This window comes from Bicyclus anynana, chromosome 1 (assembly GCF_947172395.1).
Source record: "Bicyclus anynana chromosome 1, ilBicAnyn1.1, whole genome shotgun sequence".
In the NCBI taxonomy this organism is placed as follows: domain Eukaryota; kingdom Metazoa; phylum Arthropoda; class Insecta; order Lepidoptera; family Nymphalidae; genus Bicyclus; species Bicyclus anynana.
In genome coordinates, this window is record NC_069083.1 from 6,513,468 (window position 1) to 6,537,752 (window position 24,285).

At 33.3% G+C, this 24,285-nt stretch overlaps 5 protein-coding genes across 8 annotated transcripts; 1 reads left to right on the forward strand and 4 right to left on the reverse strand.

Annotated features, from left to right (window-relative positions):
• Positions 1-233: 233 nt before the first annotated feature.
• Positions 234-6,473, reverse strand: LOC112052513 (sodium-coupled monocarboxylate transporter 1-like). 2 transcript variants are annotated; one of them, XM_052884235.1, is made up of 13 exons: positions 6,083-6,473; positions 5,612-5,771; positions 5,462-5,527; positions 5,300-5,351; positions 5,158-5,225; positions 4,829-4,983; positions 4,616-4,756; positions 4,107-4,325; positions 3,499-3,638; positions 3,185-3,312; positions 2,243-2,409; positions 1,102-1,270; positions 234-390 (listed from the first exon to the last, which is right to left on the reverse strand). In XM_052884235.1, the coding sequence occupies exons 1-13, from the start codon at positions 6,295-6,297 to the stop codon at positions 355-357; spliced, it is 1,716 nt and encodes a 571-aa protein (XP_052740195.1). In that variant the 5' UTR covers positions 6,298-6,473; the 3' UTR covers positions 234-354. The 2 variants fall into 2 exon arrangements, with proteins under 2 accessions (XP_052740195.1, XP_052740199.1); XM_052884239.1 differs by having other exon boundaries at positions 5,612-5,760; positions 6,083-6,166.
• Positions 6,474-7,168: 695 nt separating this feature from the next.
• On the reverse strand, positions 7,169-13,638 carry LOC112052506 (sodium-coupled monocarboxylate transporter 1-like). Its single transcript, XM_024091618.2, has 14 exons — positions 13,306-13,638; positions 12,608-12,767; positions 12,441-12,506; positions 12,292-12,343; positions 11,953-12,020; positions 11,716-11,870; positions 10,041-10,181; positions 9,648-9,756; positions 9,454-9,563; positions 9,126-9,268; positions 8,675-8,802; positions 8,093-8,265; positions 7,424-7,646; positions 7,169-7,300 (listed from the first exon to the last, which is right to left on the reverse strand). Exons 1-14 carry the CDS (start codon positions 13,512-13,514, stop codon positions 7,235-7,237), a joined length of 1,803 nt encoding a protein of 600 aa, XP_023947386.2. The 5' UTR covers positions 13,515-13,638; the 3' UTR covers positions 7,169-7,234.
• A 2,085-nt stretch (positions 13,639-15,723) lies between these two features.
• Positions 15,724-19,729, forward strand: LOC112052509 (exosome complex component RRP42). 2 transcript variants are annotated; one of them, XM_024091620.2, is made up of 6 exons: positions 15,724-15,944; positions 16,583-16,779; positions 16,964-17,129; positions 17,525-17,704; positions 18,828-19,057; positions 19,601-19,729. In XM_024091620.2, the coding sequence occupies exons 1-6, from the start codon at positions 15,888-15,890 to the stop codon at positions 19,701-19,703; spliced, it is 933 nt and encodes a 310-aa protein (XP_023947388.2). In that variant the 5' UTR covers positions 15,724-15,887; the 3' UTR covers positions 19,704-19,729. The 2 variants fall into 2 exon arrangements, with proteins under 2 accessions (XP_023947388.2, XP_052740220.1); XM_052884260.1 differs by lacking the exon at positions 17,525-17,704.
• Positions 19,730-20,172: 443 nt separating this feature from the next.
• LOC112052508 (uncharacterized) lies at positions 20,173-22,012 on the reverse strand. Its single transcript, XM_024091619.2, has 2 exons — positions 21,280-22,012; positions 20,173-20,688 (listed from the first exon to the last, which is right to left on the reverse strand). The coding sequence occupies exons 1-2, from the start codon at positions 22,010-22,012 to the stop codon at positions 20,381-20,383; spliced, it is 1,041 nt and encodes a 346-aa protein (XP_023947387.2). The 3' UTR covers positions 20,173-20,380.
• A 2-nt stretch (positions 22,013-22,014) lies between these two features.
• On the reverse strand, positions 22,015-23,878 carry LOC112052510 (biogenesis of lysosome-related organelles complex 1 subunit 5). 2 transcript variants are annotated; one of them, XM_024091621.2, is made up of 4 exons: positions 23,818-23,878; positions 23,584-23,666; positions 23,222-23,410; positions 22,015-22,194 (listed from the first exon to the last, which is right to left on the reverse strand). In XM_024091621.2, exons 1-4 carry the CDS (start codon positions 23,834-23,836, stop codon positions 22,015-22,017), a joined length of 471 nt encoding a protein of 156 aa, XP_023947389.2. In that variant the 5' UTR covers positions 23,837-23,878. The 2 variants fall into 2 exon arrangements, with proteins under 2 accessions (XP_023947389.2, XP_023947390.2); XM_024091622.2 differs by lacking the exon at positions 23,818-23,878 and adding an exon at positions 23,750-23,815.
• Positions 23,879-24,285: the final 407 nt, after the last annotated feature.

The following is a 24,285-nucleotide window of genomic DNA, read 5'->3' on the forward strand; positions in this document are numbered from 1 at the left end:
TGCAGAGAGCCGCTGGATTCTGGCGGCTCGAGACCGTTGTGCTTGGAAGTCCATGCAAGAGGCTTAAGTCCAGCAGTGGATGTCTATCTAATGACTGAGGAATGAAAGTTACAATCAAAGTAATAAAAAATTACTTTGGTTGTAACTTTTATATCTATAACCTACCCTTTGTTTAGGTTTAGTTTGTCTACTCTCATTCGGAAAGTGATGTGATAAAGTAAATTTTAATAATTTCAATTATTTATTTAAACTGTCATTTACCGTATTAAGACATTTTATATAAATCCTGCAAGATTGAGCATTGGATATAGGTGTGCGAGTACAGTCACGTACAATTCCCTTGTTTTATGCGTGTCATCTAGATGTACTTTTTAAATCCATTTGTTCCACCTAGAACAGAGATAAAATATATTATCACATCTTTTTAGTAAAACACTGATACATCCGAATACAGTCATGACTCAGGATGCTGAAATAACATTATTTTTGTTTGTCATTAAGACAATAATTGACTTATCAGTATATAATAGTCAGTCAGTCTTTATTGACCACCTCTCTGGCGCATCTTGGCATCGTCAATGCTGTGATTTTCAATAAAAAAATCCTGGGGTCGATCTCCATCTCTGGTCAATTTAGGATTTTATATTTTCAAAATTGACTCTTCACTCACTGCTCTCAAAGACATTATACCAGAAAGCGCAGTGTCGGTCGACCCCTAATCAGATGGACTGACGATATCAAGCGAGTCGCAGGGATTCGTTGGAAGCAGGCGACTCAGAATCATGATGATTGGAAGTCCCTACAAAAGGCCTGTCCTGCAGTCGTCCATCGACTAATATGATGATGATGGTGATAATGATGAAATTGGCTCTGGGCTGGTCTGGTGACGTCGATCGTGGTTTGTTGCCATCCTACCTGGAAAGACGTACTGTCAAGTGATTAGATGATGCTGCATAAAAATCGTCAGAGTTATTAGTAAATTAAACTCTTCCAAATAAGTCCGGTTCCATCTTAGACTGCATCATTTCTTTATATCAGACAAGATCGCAATCAAGAGCTATCTAGTAATTTAATAACAAAAACTTAAAGATTTGAACATACCTCATTTCTGGTCATCACCCAAGCTTTGAGAAACGGCGCGAAAAGCCTTTGATCCTGTTGCTTCCTTACCGAAGACTTCAAGCTGACGAGACAGGCTACCACGACAGTTATCGTACACCCAAATGCCGTAAACCATAGGTATGAGATCCGATATAAAAACGGAACCTCGCTGAAACCATTGCGAAATTATTTACATTGAAGAAAAGTCAAACGTATTTTTTTGTATTCTTGTCACCATTAAATGTGAGCATGATTTGTATAGTTATTAGGATAATATGTACCTATTATTTCTCAATAAAAAACACTTGTTCATCAAATCACAAAATGTTGCAAATTCATCATTATCATCATCATTTATTTAGTGTAGTGCTATGTGCAAATAACAAATCAGATATACATGCCAATCAGTCGTCTAATTCTTTCTCTGTCAACGGCAAATACGTTCGTTACGTTACACCCGCGCATAATACCTGCCATTACTCATCTTTAGATAACCGTGTAAAACTTACATCAATCATATTAATCAATAACATTATAATCTCTATAATCTATCTATCAATAGAAAAGTGTGACATTATTTGCTTACGTCTACTAGAAAAAAAGCCGTTGAATGGCCGTTGAATGGAATTCACCTCGCTATGTTACGTCAGCAAGTCTATATTGTTATACAGTTTATTGTGTGAGATTCATAGATTAATCTATGAATCTCACCGAAATATAAACTACGAATAGAGAATAAACATAGAAAGCAAAAATGAACGAAATGAACAAAGCGAAAATTAAGCGCAGAGAGACGATAACGATACGACGTTCATTCTTCTATTCATTCATCCTCTCAACGTGACCAAAGCATATAGACCTTCTCGATTTTAGTCACTACATCTCCTTATACTTATAGATCAATATTTCCATTCACACTCGCCTTATTTGTTAGTCTCCTGTCATTCAGCCTCTCCAACCATCTAAGCATAACCTTCTTGATTTTAGTTACTACATCTCCTTATGCTTATAGATCAACGTTTACATTCACCCTCGCCTTATTTGTTAGTCTCCTGTCATTATCTCCAAACCATCTAAGCATACCCTTCTCGGTTTAGTCACAACTACATCTCCATAAGCTTATTCGATATATGGTACGTACAACTCAACGGGCTCCTTCTCCACTGGTGATGGAAACGTGTAAGTACAGTTGGTTGTGTATCGAACTTTTTCTTCAAATGTAAGGTGTCCCCTAGCCTGCGCCAGTTGAGATTGTGCCGCCACCCACCACGCTGATATTAAGCCTAGAACTCCACCAGTCAGTGCACTCTAAAAAAGCACGGTCGATTTATGACTTTCAATGATCAATTTATTAAACTTTATAATATTATGTCATCATCACTATCATCATAGTCAATAGAATCGGACGCATCGCATGAAACGGGTTTTTTATATTTTTGTATAGAAAGTCATACGTAAGTGCGTCCACTGATCCGAATCGACCGGATATTGTCTAGCGTAAAATTAAAAATCCGTTTGATGCGATGCGTCCGATACGTACGGTGCGGATCTGTGGACGCCTTCCATAATCAGCCTATTTTAAACGGCCGAATTAGTGAAAACTAATTTAGAACTTACTTCAGGAAAAACATCTTGGAAGTTAGTGTCCCGTGTCAATTTCATAAACTTTAATCATAGTCATCATCTTCTTAAAGTATCTATCATCTTAAAGTAGGTGGAACGGGAATTTAAAACTTAGACACTCCATAAAGGGCTTTGAATGATACCTAATTTGAAGATGTTTATTATCAACGATAAAATATATCTGATGATTATTATCATAATATGTTCATTATGCTTCTAGTCATTAACGTTTACTACTCGTATTATCATAATCAGCCACTTGTGATAATGACGTATACGTTAACGACCGGGAGCGACAGCTTAACCTAAGGTGACGTCACTAGCTGTAATTAGCATTTAGTTTAAAAAAAATGATGTTCCGCAAATACAAAATTTACCTACTGTTTGATCGCCAATAAAAAGAAATACCTCTCTTCCTTGTACTAAAGCACAACGCAGAAGTACCCGTAGTGATACTTACAGCACCATCAATGAACGGTAAAAATAATCCCATCAAAAATATTCCCACAAGCGGTCCCATTGACGCCGACGACAAGCTCATTGTTAATTGTAGTACAGAACCAAGTTTTTCCACCACGAAAACCAATCCTACAAATAAAATTAGAAACTCATGTATTAGACATTTGCAGCACTCAGAATTACGTTATTTCTGTTTAGCCAATACTCGAAGAATTTATTATTCTGCTTCTTATTCGATTTTTTTTAGATTAGATTGTTATTATTTAGTTTATTCAACAGAATACAATAAAAAGTAGCACAGCCTACAGCACTTACCAACACAAATGCAGCCAAGTATAACAACTACAGCTCTTATGAGAATTTGTGTTTCTCTATGGCTGAGTTTTCTAAAAAAAGGTTTCCAAAAATCCTCCAACACGACCGCAGCCATAGAATTTAAGCCAGTAGACAAGGAGCTGAAATTATAAATACCATACTTGTAAAAAAATCTAACACCAAAAACCGTAAATCTATTTATACATAAAACAAATGAGATTCATATAAATAAAATACATGTGGCACTCGAGGACTGCCTCGGTAAACCTATTGCATAGCATTTTTTATCAACTTATGCAATTGTTTAATCATTTTATTTATGCAGTATTTTTTTCTTTAGAAAATAATATAAATTAAAAGAATGAATAAATAAAAAAAAATTAAAATGTCTTAACATGTGACACTAGTTGCCCCCTTTTATGCCACTTATCCAGTTGAGTCGATATGACAACGTTGAAATGTGTTAACTTGATGCACGGCTTAGGTGTTAGGTTTATTTTCGTTACGGAATTTCTTGATTGCCGTGCTCAAAGCCTGCGATAAAAGCTATGCAATAGCTTAATAATCAAGTTTTCTCTATTACATATAGCTATAGAAATTAAACTGACCTTAAAGCAGCGCTAAATACTCCTGCTACAAATATGCCAGGCATTCCTTGCCAGTCACCTAAAACGTCCATAACTAAAACCGGCAGGAGCTGATCCTTCGCCAATGCTAGCTTAGAATTTAAAGGATCGCAGTCATGGTATCTAGCATAGGCCAACAATCCACTATACCCACAAATGAATACAATGGAAAATATTCCACAAAGGAATCCCCACACTGCCCTGCAAACGAAATTTATCTTCCATATACTGAAGGAACAGAGAAATAAATGAAGGAATATAATATAAATCTGAAAACACCAATAGGCTAGACTTTCTTTTTTAGAAATTATGTTTCTTGAAAATTTCTCTGTGCGGACTACATACTTGCAGGTTTAACTGCATGTCTGTAGGAGTGTAGGCAAAACTGAGAAATTATTTTCTGAGTGTTTTTGATTATAAACTGTACAGCTAAATTTGAAAGTCTGTAGCCCGCATTAGTGTTATCACACTATTTCATGAATCTATCTCACCGTTTGGACATTTTTAAATCTGATAATGCTAGAAATCTTTGCATCATGGATTGATTAACTGCTATACTCCCAATGTTGTAAAACGTTGATCCAATAGATACAGACCAAATTGAATGTCTTTCGGTGAAGTCAAAATTAAAACTGAAAATTTAATTATAAATTAAAGATAATTTCATTCAGAAAAGTAGTCATATTTTATTTGTAATTTTGTACCTTGGAAACTGCAATCTAGAGGATTTCCAATTTTTATCTAAAACTTCTTGAAACCCGCCTACAATTATAGTACCCTTGATTATCACTAAAATCATCGCGCCAATCATAATAATTGTTTGAATCACGTCTGTCCAAACAACTGCTTTTAAGCCTCCCTAAAAGCAATTTACAATTAATAAAACAAATTGAAAATTTCAATCGTTTCATCAATTGCGACTTAAAAAGATCAAACAAATAATTATTATCTTTTATAGAAAATACCTATTAGATAATATAAAAGTGAATAAAATATAAGAAATTAAAAAAAAAAATAAGAAATGAATACGCACCACACATGTGTAAAATATACAGACCAAACACACAATTGGTGAAACAATGTGTATATTGACTCCAGTAACTGAAAAAATACAAACGGTTAACTTGAAAATTATAAAACGTACTATAGATATATTACGTACACATAAAACATACCTTGATTAAAGGCCAGTGCTGGTACATAGATAACGATAGGCAACCAAGCCATCTGAAATTAAGCAAAGGTATTAGTTTTAATACTTGAACAGCGAAAAATAATTTTAAATTCGATTCATTTAAAAGAAAAATAAGCATAGCATGAAATAAAAATTAACACACCAAATAAACGCTGAATAAAACAGATCCGAAAACCCTTAAACGTTTATCGTAACGAAGCTCCAAATACTGAAACGGAAAATAAATTACGAAAATTAAAGTTCGTAAACTGTATTAATAAATTTTAAAATAATATATAACATTACTACGTACCTCATAAGCAGACGTGAGTTGCAATTCATGAAATACAGGTATAAATGTTGTTGTAATTACGATGGACATAATCCAAGCTCCTATTAATGTAAAAACGTAAGCAGTCCCGTATATGTAAAGCTCCGTCGGTGTTCCTAATAATGATATACCTGAAATATAACTAAAAAAACCTTTATGATATAAATATATGTACTCGAATATAGAAATATGATTATAGAAAAATATCTGATAATATAAATATATCATTATAAACACTTGAAATTTAAGGGTCGAATCAGATCGTAAGGTCCAAGTAAAAACATTCTTGTTGGGTTTTCCTAGATTTCAATTAATTAAATTGTAGCAAACAGAAGTTAAGATTATGTTTATTTATCAAGGCAGAAGTGAACCTGTAACATACTCGTACTTTGGTTTTTTTAATAGATCAATTAATTTTTTTTTTAAATTATTCATTGTATTGATATATCTTACCTGGCTACTAATGAAAAGCAAACTGGAATTAGTTTCATATTCCTTCCGCCCATTAAATATTCCTGCGGTGAACTCTGTTTCTTGATAAACCCAAAATAAACTCCAATCCCACCACACACAGCCAACATTATCACAAAAACTGTATAATCTATCCATGAAAAATGTTGAAATGTCAATCTTATTGAAGAAACATCTTCCATTTCACTAACAGACATTGTATACAGAAGATATTTTTGCTCTCTATATTTGTATCACGTTTGTCAAGACCTCTTACGGTGTTCTAAGTGTTAGAATAGTAGTACAATGTAGTCAGTAATTGAACAATTGCCTCCCGCGATTTTCCTATCATGTTATTTTGGTCTTGTTACTTTATTGATTGTTTCCTGCACAAGTTACTATGAGACCTTAAACTTGAAAACAATATCAAGTAGCTTTTATAAATGTGTCGTTTGATTATAAAAATCCAAGGACGTTCACTGAGGCATGCAGGTCCTACGTCAGGTATCTGGGTGCAATAAAAAATTACTAGATCCTAAGCTAAGAACGATAACTTCTTAGCAATACAGTATATTATTATAAAAATAATAACCTTGTACTAAACCATATTCTGCAGATCTTTTGGTGATAATCTTAAAAATCGGATTTGAGGAACGGTTTCGAGTAATTGGAATTAAAAGCTCTAGGTCTGCTTTTAATTCCAATTACTCGAGCTAATTATTTGGTTTTCGCAATGATTGATATGTCTACTTATTATCTGTTTTTCCTTTTATAAGCCTCTGCTGTAAAGTTCACTTTGAGTTAGCTTACTCCTACTATAAATTGCTAGTATTGGGATGACCGTGCTGGTATCTAACAGCAACTTCGTTTTTAACTTTCGTAAACTATACATGTTACAATGTTGTTGTAAAATAAGTCTCTGTAGCATAATTTAAAAGCCAAAAAGAGCTAATAACATAACATCTTTATTATCAGACAGAGTCCACCAACATCCAGCGGCTCTTTGTAAGCTTGATGGTGAACCGACGTCATCAAGCGGAATACATACTAATTGTACAAAATAAAAGGAATAAAATAAAAGTTGAATCGTACAAAGCAATACCTTAAATATTTATTAATATGCCTAAAAATAATTTAACAATAAGTTCAATATCTTCAACTTATTTCTTCTCTCTGCGTCAAAGGCTTCATGTTCATTGAAGTAGAATTCGTGATATTATCCTGAAAAATCAAAATATGCCTTTGTGGATAAATACTTTAGGAAATGTGCCTTTATAGGTCACAAGTTATAAAAAGTCATAAATGACAAGTTGATATTAAGTTGAAATAATTTTTAATACCCACCTTATTACCATATGCCCTTATAAAAGGTTCGTCTCTTGGATGAGGTGGTTCTCTATACAGTCTTCTCATTTGTGGTGCAAGAAGCTTAGGATCAGGAGGCACGTGGACTTTGCCCCACCATTTGTTTGCCTTTGACACCATAACACCAACAAAGATTGTCATTAGAGCACCAGCGAATGTATACCACATGTAGGATACGTGCAAAACTGGATGTAATTCAGCACTAGAAAACAAAATTAACGACTTGAGTTTAAATAGTTTCTACCGTGTCGATCGATATTTCTAAAGAAATACCAGTGGAAGGCACAGTTGATAAAAAAACTTTTGAAGGTTAACGCTGGTTTTTAGTGGTGGAACATTTTCAACTGATGATGGTAAAGAAATACCCGGCGCTAAGGGCGTTTAATATATTATATAGCATTTATTAGCCTCGTTACAGCTGATTCCAATTGCCCAAAATCTCTATATACTAGTAAATTAGTTACAGATATCGATATTTTTGAAAAATCCTTGATATATTTGTTAGACAAAAATAACAAAGTCGCTAAAAACTGGCAGGTTACAAATTAATAAGTTATTGAAAACAGATGTTGGTAAGTAATTTGTTCAATCGAATCGTCATTATCTATGATGTTATCCAAATCCAGTATTAATCCAGTATTAAAGTACCTTTCTGTGGGTGGAGTAATAACAATATCAGCGATAGTATAATTGTACAGACATCCTTCAGTAGTAAGGGGTTTGTGTGGGTGGACGATGAGACCGCGGGCGATCGCCAATTGTGCCGAGAGACACCACCAAGCCATTATAGCGAGACCTACTATACCACCCACTAAAGCACCCTAAAACAGAAATAATATTAATCAAAGTAAATAAATGCAACTGGAGATGGTAGCTACCTTGGGTGTAGTACAATTCATTCAAGCATTAATTGACCAAGTTTAGTTTTTAGTTTAAAAACCAAGTTTAAGGCCTACTAACAAACTAGACCTGAGCCAAGTAAGAAAGGAAGTCAATACCTTTAGATTACGAGTATTTAGAAACACATCCTATAACTATGCCAGAAAGATTGTAATAAAGACAAACAGAAACACGTGTATCTAATAACAAAAGTATGCCTAATCTGGTTTTACTGCTCATGCAATTTTTAATTTTTACCATATACACAAAACTACGAAAGATAAGCTTCAAGTTACTTAAGTAGAAAGTAAGTAAACCTAGTAAAAAAAATATTATATTTATTTTAACTACCGTAGCATCCACCCATGGCATTAAAATCCCCATTGAGAAAACACCCAATTGTGGTCCCATTGTCATAGCTTCCAACGTCATAGTTAATTGTAAAATAGTTCCCATTTTCTCTACAACAAATACAAGAGCTGTAACAAAGAAATCACTATATTTTATACTGCTATCTTATAAATAAGATACAAACTCAAGCTTCAATTCAAGCAAGTTCTACCAAAAGAGGCAGATTCTATTATACTATTCTACTGAAAAGAGATGACAAGTAAATCATCAGTATCGTTTTTTTTAAGACTTTATCAATTTGTAATTAACAATTTTAGTTTTATGTTTGTTGGTTCACAAGATTGTTTCTGTGAATCTTTCTAATTAAAAACAAATTGTATAAATCTAACAAAGGTACTGTCGAAGAAACGGGAAAATATGCAGCAAAATAAATACACGAAAAAATACACACCTAAACTAAGCGCTCCCAAACCTATCACGACTGATTTTAAAACCCAGTTTGTCTGCCTGTCCGTTAACCTCTTCTTGAAGAATGGCTTGTAGAAATCCTCCAAAACTACAGCTGACATAGAGTTAAGGCTCGTAGAAAGAGAGCTAAAAAATTCTTTAGTAATTAACACATATTTAGATAAACAAAATATACCAAATATTATTAAAAGATAATATAAATGTCCGTAAATTAATAAAGAAGGATTAGAATAAAGTCAATTAGAATATGAAATGTTAACAAGAAACAAGACAAATGCTTAATTAGATTGAATACCTATTCTTTTGAATACCTCAGAGCTGCACTAAATATACCAGCTACAAATATTCCTGGCAAGCCTGGTATGCCACCGAGTACATCCATGACTAGTAGCGGAAGTAATTGATCCTTTGCTTTCGCTAGCTGAAAAGCACAAATATTATTGAGTTTTAAAAGCACTGTATTATAGTGCTAATATAATAATTTAATATTAATAATAAGTGTCACCTTTGTCTGCAATGGATCGCAATCATAAAATCGTGCATATATTAGTAGACCGCAATACAAACAGAAGCAATAAAGTATCGATATTCCAATACAGAATAAACATACTGCCCTGGAAAATAAAATAATGATCTTCTTCTTGACATCTTTAAATGGTTAATAGTGTCTAATCAAAGATATGAAAGAAACGTTTAGAAAGTTTGCAAATTTAGATTTATCATTTAAGTTACATTGTGAAGATATATTATGTTATTGTTATGTATCTGTTTACAGGTAATTTGCAGAGAACATATAAAAATATATTTAAAAGATGACTGATAATAATATTATAAGCTTTATGCCAATCAGATAAATATGTGTTTGCTTTATATTGTTAAAATATATGTAACTACTAACCATTTTGCACCTCTTAAAGTAGGCAAGGCTAGATAACGCTGGACCATGGTTTGATTCACTGCATTCGCTTGTAACCAGTATATTAGACCTCCAAACACCAGATTCCATATTGTATGACGTGCTGTAGGTTTAGGATCCCAACTAAGGAAAGAAGAAATAATTAGTTGTATGATCTATGAGCAGGTATGTGATTGTTATTATAATTGATAATAATGTTTACGATAAAATGCATTTGAGCAAGATATTAACGTTTTAAAGAATTTTCTATCATACGGTCTAAATTATTGAACGTAGTATTATTGTAAATAATGATGTTATACGTACGGTCTACGTAATGGTTCAAAACATATTTAAACGAATTTTGATAATAAAAATTTTAATAAAAAAAATACAACCGACTTCAAAACCTAAAAACGTACCCACTAAACTAAAAAGCGAAAAATAACATCATAATATGTTCTACCTGCTGATCAGTATGAAGGCGGTGCTAAGCCGGTGATGTATTAATTCAAGCTATGTGAGAATATCTTATAGATTTAGATTTTGCAGACAGTGTTGTTTCATGTGGTCCTATCAGAAATGGCTTAAATTAAGACAACACCGGCTAAGCACCGCCTTCATACTGATCAGCAGGTAGAACATATTATGATGTTATTTTTCGCTTTTTAGTTTAGTGGGTACGTTTTTAGGTTTTGAAGTCGGTTGTATTTTTTTTATTAAAATTTTTATTATTTTTCCATTTTTAGTGTAAAATTTCATCTCAAACGAATACATCAGACGCCTAATGACAGTCACAACCCATCTTGGTACAAAATCCTCAGCAATACAAATTAATCAAGTCCAAACACAAGGTAGCTACCGTATACCGTTAAGAGGTTCCCTTAATTGACCTTGGTCTTCATCATCAGACCCCTAATTACAGACACTACTCATCTAGGTAGAAAGTTCTCAGCAATACGAATTAATCAAGGCCAAACACAAGGTAGTTATTGTAAACTGTTAAGGAGTTCCCTTAATTGGTCCCTTTGGTCTTCATCACCAAACCCCTAAATGACAGTCACAACCTATGTATGTGGAAAGTTCTCATTAATACAAATTAATGAAGCCCAAACACAAGGTAACTGCTGTAAATCGCCGAGGAGTTCCCTCGTCTGTTTTATGGCTCCATCATCAGATCGATTTTAAACCCTCGTGAAAATGTAGTGCTTAAAAGTACTAAATGGAAAAGTTTACGAACACACTACACATCTATATAATTTTCGAGAGTTCCCCTCAATTTCTCCAGGATTCCATCATCAGATCTTGACATGATGGCAATGGGACCAAATGGGGACTATACCGTTTCAAACAAAAAAAGAATTTTTGAAATCGGTCCACGCGTCTTTGAGTAATCGGTGTACATACATAAAAAAAAAAAAAAAAAAAAAAAAAAAAAAAAAAAAAAAAAAAAAAAAAAAAAAAAATACCGACCGAATTGAGAACCTCCTCCTTTTTGAAGTCGGTTAAAAATGTTGAATTAGTTATATTTAAATACCAGTGAAGTGACGTATCTGTAACATAGCTTCTTCAGTCAAAGACTATCAAATTGTTAAGCTGATCCTTTTCATTTATAGAGGGGACACTGTAGTGTATACCTATACCTAACCCTCTTTAATTTCATGCCTTAAAAACTTACTTGGGAGCTTCTATTCTCCCAGTATCCATGTTTCGTTGCCACACGACACCCACGCCACCGACATCGACCGTTCCTTTAATGGCCACCAGTGCCATTGCGCCGACCATAGCTGTTATTTGGATTACGTCCGTCCAAACTACCGCTTGAAGGCCACCCTGACAAATTGCCACGATCATTCGTAATTTAGAAGTGTTTATAAGCATTTATTGAGATCTATTTCATACTCATCATACGTACAGCGCTGGTGTAAAATATACAAACTAAGCACACGATTGGAGTTATAACGTGAATGTCAACACCGGTCACTGAAAGAAAAGATTGGAATTACATAATTAGCCACTGAAAAAACTATCATAATCATAGTAAAAGTAATAGAATAACTTATTAATGCTTTTTAGCAGAAACTTTATTACTACTTAACGGAGTTCAAAGAAATCAACAAATAGAACAGAACAGAGAAGAATAGAAACAATGAGAAGAAAGAAAGAAAAAGTACGTAATATTACAAATACCAGTAATAAATAACATTACTGAAACTTCAGAATTACATTCCGAATAATACAAAACAAAGTTAACCTTGATTAAACGCCAGTGCGGGTACATAAATAACGATTGGTAACCAGCCTATCTGAAAATATCACAAAGTAATTGCGTATTCAGTATTTGAAACTAAAACATTTATTGATACCTATTTTCATAAAATAATTGATAATGAGGTTTCTCACCAGAGTAAAAGCAAATAAGAAGGATCCAAACAACCGTACTCGATTATCAAACCTCATGGATAAGTACTGAAAAAGATAAATAGCTCGTTGATTTATTGTACTATTCTCTGAAAAAAATATGTATACGTATTAGAAGAGGAAACGACTGCAGATAAATATTTTCATACCTCATAATTGGACGTAATCTTGAGCCCATGGAATACTGGAAGATAAACCTGTGTCATAACTATCGACATGAGAAAAATTCCGCCCATAATGTAGCCGTATTGTGTACCATACATGTAAACTTCGGTTGGAGATCCAAGCAAAGTTATACCTGATACGAAGCTGAAATTCATAAGCATACGTTATTCATCACTAGCAGTTTAGACGATCTATTGAACCTACTTTTAAATTGTCTTATTTATATCGACCTACTTCTAATTTAACGTAAAATATTATAGTAGATATAGATTGTACTACCTACCTGATTTTAGTTTTTGGAAGTAGCTTAGATTACTCCTTGCTACTTAACCTTTCAAAATATTAAGCCTGGATGTTCATTAGTATTTAAACATTAAACAAATAGTTTAGCTCTAAATGGATCAAATAGATGAGACTCGTCATTTTAACATACAAGAATGTAAAATTACGAGTCAAAGAAAACAAGAGGAGAGGAAGACTAGAACAGAGAGGTGTGATATATGTAATAGAGGATATTTCTGTAAATGATGAGCTGACGTATGATAGAAGAGAATGGAAGAGAGAATGACAAATTTTGCCCATACCATAATTAGCTAGAATAAGAACGAAGAGGTGATGATAATTAAAAGTAATAAAATATATTTACACTGACAAAAGTGACGAATTGTTGAAAACTACTCACCTAGCTACCAGTGACATTGAAACAGGAATAACTTTCATATTTCTACCACCAAGTAGATAGTCATTTTGAGTTGTTTGCGTTTTGAAGAAACCCCAATAGACGCCTACAAACGCACTAATAGCCAACATGAACACAAAAACAACGTAGTCGATCCACGAGAACTTCTGCATATGGTACATCGTATTTGTGACTACATTTTCGTCGTCCATTTTAAAGAAATATAATATTTATTTAGGTGCATAGACCTTTCGCGCAAAGTCCTGGACACAAATGGCAGCAGAGGTTGAGATTCAAGCTCAATCTATTACAATGAAACAATTACGATAACTCGCAATTTAAAAGAGGATGTTGCGAGAGCCCCCCTGTCACGATCGAATCGGGAACTGTGGTACATAATATTTTAAATCTCAAATATGTTGTGTATTGGGTCTTATGGGATAGAGTACTGATTAATATTTGAGAAATGGGATTTTTTTTTTGCAGCATTATACACCGATCCTGTGGTTAGCCTAAATGACTTCGATTTATTGGGACTTGGGTTCGAGTCTTGAGTATTAATCTATGAGATATTAAATTTTTGTTCATTATCATCTAGACGTCTACTGCTGTACATAGGCTCTCATAGGTCTCAGGTATAGACTTCTAAACACCACGGTCTCATGCTGTCATCATCGACCAGCTCCTTGCAAATGCATTTTTTTTTATTCCTTACAAGTTAGCCCTTGACTGCAATCTCACCCGATGGTAAGTGACGATGCAATCTAAGTTGGAAGCGGGCTAACTTGTTAAGAGGAGGATGAAAATCCACACCCCTTTCGGTTTCTACACGACATCGTACCGGAACGCTAAATCGCTTGGCGGTACGTCTTTGTCGGTAGGGTGGTAACTAGCCACGGCCGAAGCCTCCCACCAGCCAGACCTAGACCAAACAAGAAAACCTCAATCGGCCCAGCCGGTGATCGAACCCTGGACCTCCGTTTTATTAATCAACCGCGCGTGCTACTGCGCTACGGATTCCGGTAATTATTAACTAACTAATTCACTAATATATCAACAGTAAAACTTTTTTTTCATTATGGCTTTGCAATATTTATCCAGTCATTAAATATTAAGGGAGAAAGTGGTCAAATATAATAATCCATCATCAGTCAGTCCAAGTCAAGTCATGTCCTACTATAAGGCGAAGGCAACCTTACTAAAACTTTTGATGAAGTCCACCGACAAAATCGAGTTATCAGTTATCACTTAGAACACTCTCTCTCAACCTATTTACGAACGAACAATTTTTGGATTTACCGTCCAAAAATTGTTCGTACTCGACTAAAATACTAAAGTAGTCTGTACGGCCTTTTGATTACGAAAACTAGCTAGTTGACGTGAATCCTACGATTTTCCCGCCAAACTCATAGTCAAAATCGCCAACCACGCCATATTGAGGCAGCATCCGCATTTAAAATTCCTATCTCCTGTATGATCTATAGAAGGCTTGTGCCTTTTAGATTGATAATCAAGTACATATTATAAAAAAAAATTAAATGTTTGTCTATGGTTTCAAAACACAGTTGTTAGACACCTTTTAAGTGCTTACCTATAGTTATTTACACGATCACGATTTTTCTTTTTAATTTTTGTGTCTGTCTGTCTGTTTTTCTGAGCTCTTCTTTAGAACGGCTTATTTTTCAGACGGAGAAATTAAGTATAAATATTATAATGAAATGAGAATGATTCATAACCTTTTTTATTTAAATATCATTATGTACGTATACCTATACGTACCTAATGTATTTATGTATATATATAGTTCGTCCACGTGAAATTCAGTTTTTCACAAATCCTGAGGGTGGATTTATAAAACGTCTTTAAAATATCTATGATTATGTTAATCTAGGGATTTCCGTATCAGATCAGTACTTTTTGCATAAAGGAATAAATAACATCCATACAAACTTTCATGTCTTTAATATTACAATTCTTATGCTGTGGCTTGACTGTGGCATCTTCAACTCATTGTCAAATTTCACAGTTACACAAGCAACCAGTAATCTATCGACGACAAACGGACACTTTTGTCGCTTAATATAACAAAAATCATAAACTTCTAAATACGTTAAATAATAGTGTTTGAATTAACGCGCTAATCTTGACTCCCGCCAAAAATATTATTCGTGGCATAGAGTGTTCTGTGTTTGCATCCATAGGATTCTATGAAAATTTCTTTGTTTTACACAGACTGTTATAAAGTAATTGTGGCGCTCTCAACAGATTATTATTCTTCTAGTCAGGTACATAAATTACTAAATAATTTATTGTAAGTAATTTACGATTTAAATGTAGAAGTTTCATTTTTTAGAATCTTGGTAATCGTATCATTTTAATAATCTGTGAATTTAATATCCAGGAACATATCTGTGGATTGGACCTCATTGTTTTGTGGTCTGTGCAAAATTTGTAATTGAAGATTTGTAAACTTTGTAAAGTTGTAAACAAAAAATAAAATACCTGTGTTCACTGCTCAGATAGTATAGTGTTTCTGTTTTATGTTAAAACACAACTACATATTTAAATAACTAAACGAGAGAAAAATGGCTGGTATTTTATTGAGCCATACAGAAAAAGTTTATATTACACACGGCGTTAAGGTTAGAGCAACAGTTAATTAAAATTTAAACATTTACAATACAATATTGCTCTATAGTTGTAGCAAACAGATATTCTTATTCACACTACTCGGCACTTCTGAGTTACAGTCATTCATTACTATGCAAGTTGGAGAAGTTATATATTTAAGCACTTTGAAAAGTAATGTTGTGTAAGCCTTGAACTTGTTTCTGCTATACTTATTGGTCTAGTGGTTTTCAGATTTGACTAGAGAGTTGAGTTTCTGGTTTGAGCTAATAGAAAGACGTTGTAAACTTTTCTGTCTTACAACAAATTCTTAATACCAGGCTGCGTTTAGTAAGTTAGTGTAACACCTTTGAGTTAATATGCTCTATAAATTATTAACTCAAAGGTCCTGCTTATTATCATAAACACCTTATAGTAATAATTACACATTCAAATGTTACCACTATAAGAATACCCTCAAAAGGGCCAAAACCCTAACTTACTGTCAAGCAATTTGTTAAAATAACCCTAAGGCCGCCAACCTGCACTTGAGCAGCTCCTCTTATAACATTATTATTTAATAAAATATAGGTCAATATTGACAATGATAATATTTTTGTATTACATTTATTTTTATGAAATAATAATTAATTAATCATGTTTTATTACTTAGAATGAATACCGGTCAGATGGGAGGTCAAACATCGACTACAGGCCAATGGAACTGGAGACAGATGTGGTTAGCCATGCAAGTGGCTCAGCGAGGCTCAGGCTTGCAAATACAGACATTTTGGTTGGTGTCAAAACAGAAATAGATGTTCCCAAGCCTGATAAACCGGGGTTAGGCAAGATTGAATTTTTTGTTGATTGGTAAGCATTTTTAATCACTCAACCATTCTAACTCATTATTGATCTAGCCGCACATCAATCTGAGTAGATTTAAGCTCTGGTCTTTATGACAATTATTATTTCCATTTATATTTCTTGTTATAAAGTAAATGCATTCATTCACTGTTTGAGTTTTGATTGCTTAAGTGATATAATTTATTTTTAGTTCAGCAAATGCAACACCAGAGTTTGAGGGCCGTGGTGGAGAGCAACTTGCTAACAGCATATCCAATATAATGCTGAGAGCATACCAGTCAGCACAAGCTTTCAATCTAAAACAGTTATGTATATTTGAAGGGAAACAGTGTTGGAAACTCTACATTGACATACTGGTAAGAAGTAAGGGACATAAATTAAAATAAATCTTAATTAATTCATTGTATTGTAACAAAAATTGTATCCTTCTATTGTATGCTATTGTCTTGTATTCTATTCTTTTAAAGAACTATTATATACTTAATGAACTGGTTAAAGAATAGATTTAATTCCTACAATCCAGATGACACATTTCTATTTAAGTCTTCATTTTGAGTGCACTTTGTAGATGCAAAAATGATTACAAAGGAATGTATAGGAAAAGGAATTTTCCATTTTGTACTGTTTTACATACAGTATATACTATGCACATCTCTGCAAATACTATTGTGAAATTGGCACACAAAACATTGATAGCAAAGACTTCTGAAACAATCTGGGAATAACTGAATGACAATTTTATTTTTTCTAGATTCTAGAATGTGGTGGAAACCTGTGTGATGCAGTGTCACTTGCAGTAAAAGCTGCTCTTTTTAACACTAGAATACCATTTGTTAAAGCAGCGCTCATGGATGGTGGCAATGTAGACTTGCAATTATCAGATGATCCATTTGACAGCAAATGGTTGGATGTTGGATCTGCACCACTTTTGGTTAGATATTGTTTTATTAATATTCAAAAAAAATTCAAAATTCATTTAAGTAGGCTCGGTTTACAAGCACTTTTGATATGTCAGTTGACTATTTGTAAAGATTTTACCACCGGTTCGGACGGCAGGTTCTGCTGAGAAGAAACCGGCAAAAAACTCAACAGTTGCTCTTTAAAAAAAATCATGATTTACTTCCTGTGTGAAGGGTAGAAGATGATCCAACAGCCTCCAAGCATCTTAATCAATAAGCAACTCACCAATGGTGTAGTAACCTCTTTAATCTAGTAAAAGTAACTGCTTTGACTATAATATATATAATAACAAACAGATGCTTGGTCAAATTCTAGATATTTGATTATTCATAGTCACAGTAATTTTGTACTCTAGTTTTTTATTTACCTCTTTTTTTATACATCTCTCTCCTCGTTTCTGATTCATTCATTCATTCACACAGAAATACTATGAGCATAATTCACCAAGTGACATAGAGCCATCTTATTAGGCCCATAGTTATCAGCCAAGCAGCAGATCCTTAAGTCATCACTGGCAACACCTGTTTGCACTGCATTTATACCTTAATCTGATTTTTTGTAAGATTAACAATTATATTGATTGTAGATATTTGAATAGGTTCATAATTATTCATAGTCACAGTAATTTTGTACTCTGCTTTTTTTATTCATTTATTTTTTTCTTATACATCTCTCTCCTCATTTTTGATTCATTCATTCACACAGAAATACTATGACCATCAGTGAGTTATGTTACTGCATAAGTCACTCATTGAGTTATTTATACAGCATTTATACCCATAGCTGGGCATCATTAGTCAAATAGTTAACCTCATTAATCCGCTACAAAAAGTTAGAGCCATTTCGGAAGAATTAACGCAAGTTAACGTTATTCGCTAATCCGTTTATGTGTCTGTAAATTTTCATTTTTATATCATTGTGTGAGATCACCATTGGAAAAATAAGGATGAGCACTGGGGGAAATTGCCATAATTTTTTTTTGTTGATTTTATCAATTTATTAAAATTTAACGGATTAATGAGTTAATGCGCAGCTATGTTTATACCTAAATCAGATTTTTTGTAAGATTAACAATTATAAACCCCATGTTGCAGGTAACATTGTGCAGGATAGGTGAGAAGTGTGTTGTAGATCCGACTGCAGAGGAGGAAAGTTGTAGTTTGGTATCGCTCATTGTTGGAGTTACGGGAAACCCTAAATATTACAATGACTATGAAGATGAAGAGGAACTACCTGCTTTTGAAGCCAAATGCAGTGTGATTAGCATGCATGGCCCCGGCAGTGTCTCACCACAAAATTTGAGAGATGCCATAAATCAGGGAATGTTTGTATCAATTTTTTTTTTGAACTCTGAAACTCTTCTGAATACTATATACTATTTCAGTTAATATACTGGGTGGCTGTTACTTAATCCACATTGGATTAATTTTTAAGGTTTCTTACCCTTGGTGTCAAAAACATCAGTCTGTCACAATTCTTTACCTCGAGAAGATGTTAAGGTATCAAGTTGAAATTGAAATCACATTACTCTGGTCTAGTCCCTTAAAATTGTCAACCAAGTTCATATAGAAACAAAACTGTTTATGCCATAAAAATTGTATATTGCTATAATATCAGTTTAAAGAACTCTATAAAATGGTAGACTTTTTATTCCAATAAATTTGAATAAAAAAAACCTTTCTATAATCTGGTATGTGATATGTTCAAATATAAAATTATATCATCCACGATTATTAACTAAAATATGTGTACCATCAAAATTAATTTGGCTGTTTTTGCATGATTGAATATTAAACATCCAATTGCAAAGTTACACATTATATTATTAGTACGTAGATAACATAAACATGCATGTTTTTTTTTTCAGAATTGCAGCTGTGTGTTTAGATGAAGCTTTAGGAAAAACTCTATTCCGGGAGAGGCGAGACACTGAACAATTTAAAAGACATTCATATGGATTTTTAAAATGAATACATATTAAGTTTACTAAATGAAATCATTTTGATTTATTAACCCTGAAACCTTAATTTTTATTGATAATAATAATCTATACTTATAATAAATCTGTAGAGGTCAATTCTGTACATGAAATATATTTCCAAAATAACTATCAGGGGGTGATTAGTGATACCAAAAATGCAATCAGTAAAACTTTTGTCTGTCTGTCTGTATGTTCGTTATAGAAACAAAAAGTACTCGACGGACTTTAACGAAACTTGGTACAATTATTCTTCATACAGGCAGGTTATAGTATACTTTTCATCATACTACGCTCAATAGGAGCAGCGCAGTGAAGGGAAATGTTGGAAAAAATATTATATCAGAATTGTTGTCCTGACTGTACTATTTAATATTTAATTTACTACTCGCATCATGTACTTATAATTTTGTAAAAGATTACAATACCTATTCTAAAAGATTTAAATATTAAAACAAGTGTTTAATTAATATTTTTATTGTTTTTACTAATTTACATATAATATGTTAAACACTGTATGTCTTTAAGGTATTATATACTTATTTGTATGTCCCTAAGGTATAAAAGGTATTTGTTCCACTCCATTTAGTCAGAAAAACTGTTCTGTTCTGCTTCAGGCTGGATTTATTATATTAGAAAGTATTATAATTAATAGAGAAAGTTATCTTTTTAATCCTGATGTGGTTTTGTCCCAGACTCATTGTTTTTGTAGTTATAACTATCTTCATCAGCAAATTTCACTGGACCTCCAAGTTGAACAGTGTCAGGTATACATAATTCTTCATTCAACTTCTTCGCTAGGAAATAAATTTCAGCCAAAGCAATCACTAAAGCAACCATTACACCTAAAAGCAACCTGAATCCAAAATCTAAATTGCCGACCATCCATTCGACCCCTCTAAATCCAAAGAGGAATCCAGCAAATATTGATATTATAAATTGACCAATGGCAATCAGGTGACGATTGATTTGTTTCACTGAAACAAAGAAATGGATAGTGTTATTATAACCAACTAAGCCCACCAACCTGCACTGGAGTACCACACTCACAAGAAAAGGCCTAGCTCTGTAGTAGTTGTTAAAATATGTGGTATACAAGTAGGCCTATACTAAATCCTATCCTGCAGTCAGCTGCCTCTGAGATGTCGCCGACTGCCGTAGGCTGCCGCCGAGACGTCGCTGATTGCAGTCGGCGGAGTGGAGTGAGAAAGTAATAAGAAGCCGAGTTGCAGATGTGATACCCGCTCCGCTTACCGTTTTTAAATAAATTTTAAACAAGCTCGCAAGTTTCTGTCCACTCAAGAGGAGCAGAGATTTTGTGCAATCCTATAATATTTCTCAGTTTCTCGGCTCGGCTGCCTCCAATAATATAATAATAATAAATTGAGTTTGATAATTCTTTTACCAATTGAAAGTGACATCATCACTAACTAACATAGGTTAACTAACTAATACTGGAACGTGAACTATGCATGTGAAACTATAGGTTGTCTGCTATTTTTATTTTTATATAAAAATAGCAGAAAAAAGCCACAAAAAAAGGATTATTTGGAAAGTCTTATACTTACATTGATATGAAATACTGTCTTCAGGAAATCTCATTCGAACATTATCAACGCCTTTTGTCATTTTTCTATATTCACGAGCTTCTTGCTGGGCTCTCAGTTTAACACATCTCGCTTCTAGAACAGGATTCCTTTTAATGGTTTCATTTTCAGGCATTTCAATAGAAGCACCCTCAAGGAGTGTGTGTAAATGAGGAACGTTTTTTTCACCGTTGCTTCTCCTAGTTTTAATATGCATATATAACCAGTCTATATCTGATGTAACAAGAAAAGGTCCTTGTTCTTGTGATTTACTCTCATCACTGTTTAGACTTTCTTTTGATGGTTTTTTGTCCTCACTTTGGCTGTCATTTTCATTTTCTGCACCTTTATTGTTATCTGGTTCAGTATGTGTATCTGTTTTATTTTCCACCTTTTTATCTGCTGTATTTTTGGTTGCGGATTCTCTATTTTCATTTTCTAGCTCTTCATCAGTCCCAACCGCTTTATCCTTATGAAGTTCATCAAAACTATCTCTGACAGTTTTTAAATATTCTATATCTGAATTATTTAATTGCACTGATTTCAAAAGTTCAAGTTTGTAACTTTTAAAATTATTTTTGGAATTTGCTTTTATTATTTGCAAAATATTATGAGGTACTTCATCAGAATGTGGTACTGTTTGTATAAATGCAATTAGTTTTTCAGAAGGGTAAATTCTTATGTTGGTATCAACTAATGAACCTTTAAGATCCATGTTTAATTATTGTTGGTTATATTTAACTTGTGATTAAGGTCAGCGTACAAGTCTCTTAGTTCCTCTTCTTTTTCTTCAAATGTGTTATCAATCCTTTGGCACTTGAAGTTCATGTCATCAATAAACTGAGACCATTCTTTTTGCCTTTTCTCAAAGTTTTCAGCTTTCTTTTTTTGATTAATCTGAAAAAAATACATAAAAATATTAAATAACAATTTTAGTAACTAAAAATAGGTATGAATGACATCCATTACATTCTTCTATATCCATGGGCAAGAAAACTTCAAAAAGTCTGTCTTACAATCACTACATACAGATAATTTTTACAGTGTGATGTTTCAGTAAGTACATTTTTACTGTAAAACATTTCTATAAGCATACCATAACCATAGTCCATAGTATCACATATTGTTGGTAAGACAAGATATGTTATTTTGTCATCCATAGAACTAGCACTGTATAATTTAGATTTTAGACTGATTCCACTACACTAGAGCTACTTGATCTATTACATTGTTCACTTAACGTTTCATGTAATTAAATAAGATACTTTTTTACATCATAATGATCAGCTGCAACATCCATTGGTAAGAGAGTAGGCCGAAGCCCTGCCTACCTATTCCATACACAATACCAAAGAGGGTTATTGAAGGAATCACAGAAAGAAAATCGTATATACAATGGAACAGCTCTACAAAATAAAAACAATCAAAAATGTTCCTGAAGTCATCTAACAAGAAGGAAACAAAACAACTACTGTTATAGCAGAACAACATAGCAGAACCATAACCAACCATAACCAGAAATATAGCACTGGTAGCTGGCATGACAATTTGGACTGAAAAAAAAACTGTCTGCTAATAGACACCTCATCCATCAGAAGATCCATCATGTCCAGGTTGTGGTGAGGAGACCAGCTATCACTATAAGCAGAGTGTCCCATGTTCATGCTGGTAAGATGGGAAATAATTGTTAGGTTCACAAAGGGCTACAGGAAGGTTTGAAAGGGGAACACTGTTGAGATACCAGCGAACCAGTGTCCTGTACCACTGGAATTGGGTGGTATAGTCTCTAGTTAGGACTGATCACCCGTTTGAGCTTGTCAGACGTCTCCTCTACAAATATATATAAAAGGGATGACACAGCTGAACATATTATGATGGATTGCACCTGTCTATTCATATTTATGAGAAAACAGATTTTATATACCTTCTGTAACTCAAGATAATCTTTTTCAACTTCTTCAGAAAGTTTTACAGCCTGATCTAACTTTTCCAACAGTACAGGAAACACTGCAACTGAACTTTTTGTGATTTTTTCAACTTGTGTGTCTTTGATGTCTGTTAAGTTTTCGAGAATTGCAAACAAGTTTTCCACTTCTCTGTCACCTCTCTTTTCCTATAAATAAAAAAAAAATTGATTAAACATTAGAGAGACTTACCCTAATAGGGGGAGGGGTAGGGGGGTCTCCCCTACCTTAATCTTAAAGCGAGGAAACTGATAGTTTTTTTTTATGAATTTAAAAAATAATAATATTAGATAATAATTATATACAATAATAGTTCAATTACCTCAAATTCTTTTAACATAAACTTAATTTCACCATTGAGGAAAGGGCGATGGTCAAATAATCTTGACCAGACTTCACTAATTTCTGTAAAGAAAATTAAAAGTATTTATACTTTCCAAACATTTTACAATCGTTATTACCTATGAAATCTTATTATGTAAGTATACTTTTTTCAAATAGAGTAGTATTTAGGAATTCTAAGGAAAATTAAATGTTTAAAATATTATGAACAAACCCCGTGACAGCTCCGTCATTATTTTTTGAACTGCGTTGCCAATATCTATTTTTCTAATTCCCCATAAAATAAGTGAACTTCCCCAAATATGGCAAAAAAAATATTTATTATAAAATATTTCATTCCCTGCCAGCAGAAATAAAGGATAAAGTAAAATTAATTTAGTTTTTATTCATATTATTCATTGGGGCTTTTGCCATTTTAAAATTCCATTTTTTAATTTTATTACTTATATAATATTAATAGGATAATTTACCATTTTTTGACAATCACCCTGGGTATTACTGAGTATATTTTTATCGAGTTTATAGTAGTCGTTAGGATATATAGTATAGTTGAATATATCAAAAACGTTTCACTTAGCGATCAAGATTTCAGGAATGACCAAAACACTCTCACATACCTAGAGCTATTCCACATGCCAACCAATGCGAAAACAACACATGGCACACAACGATCCTTCTAAAG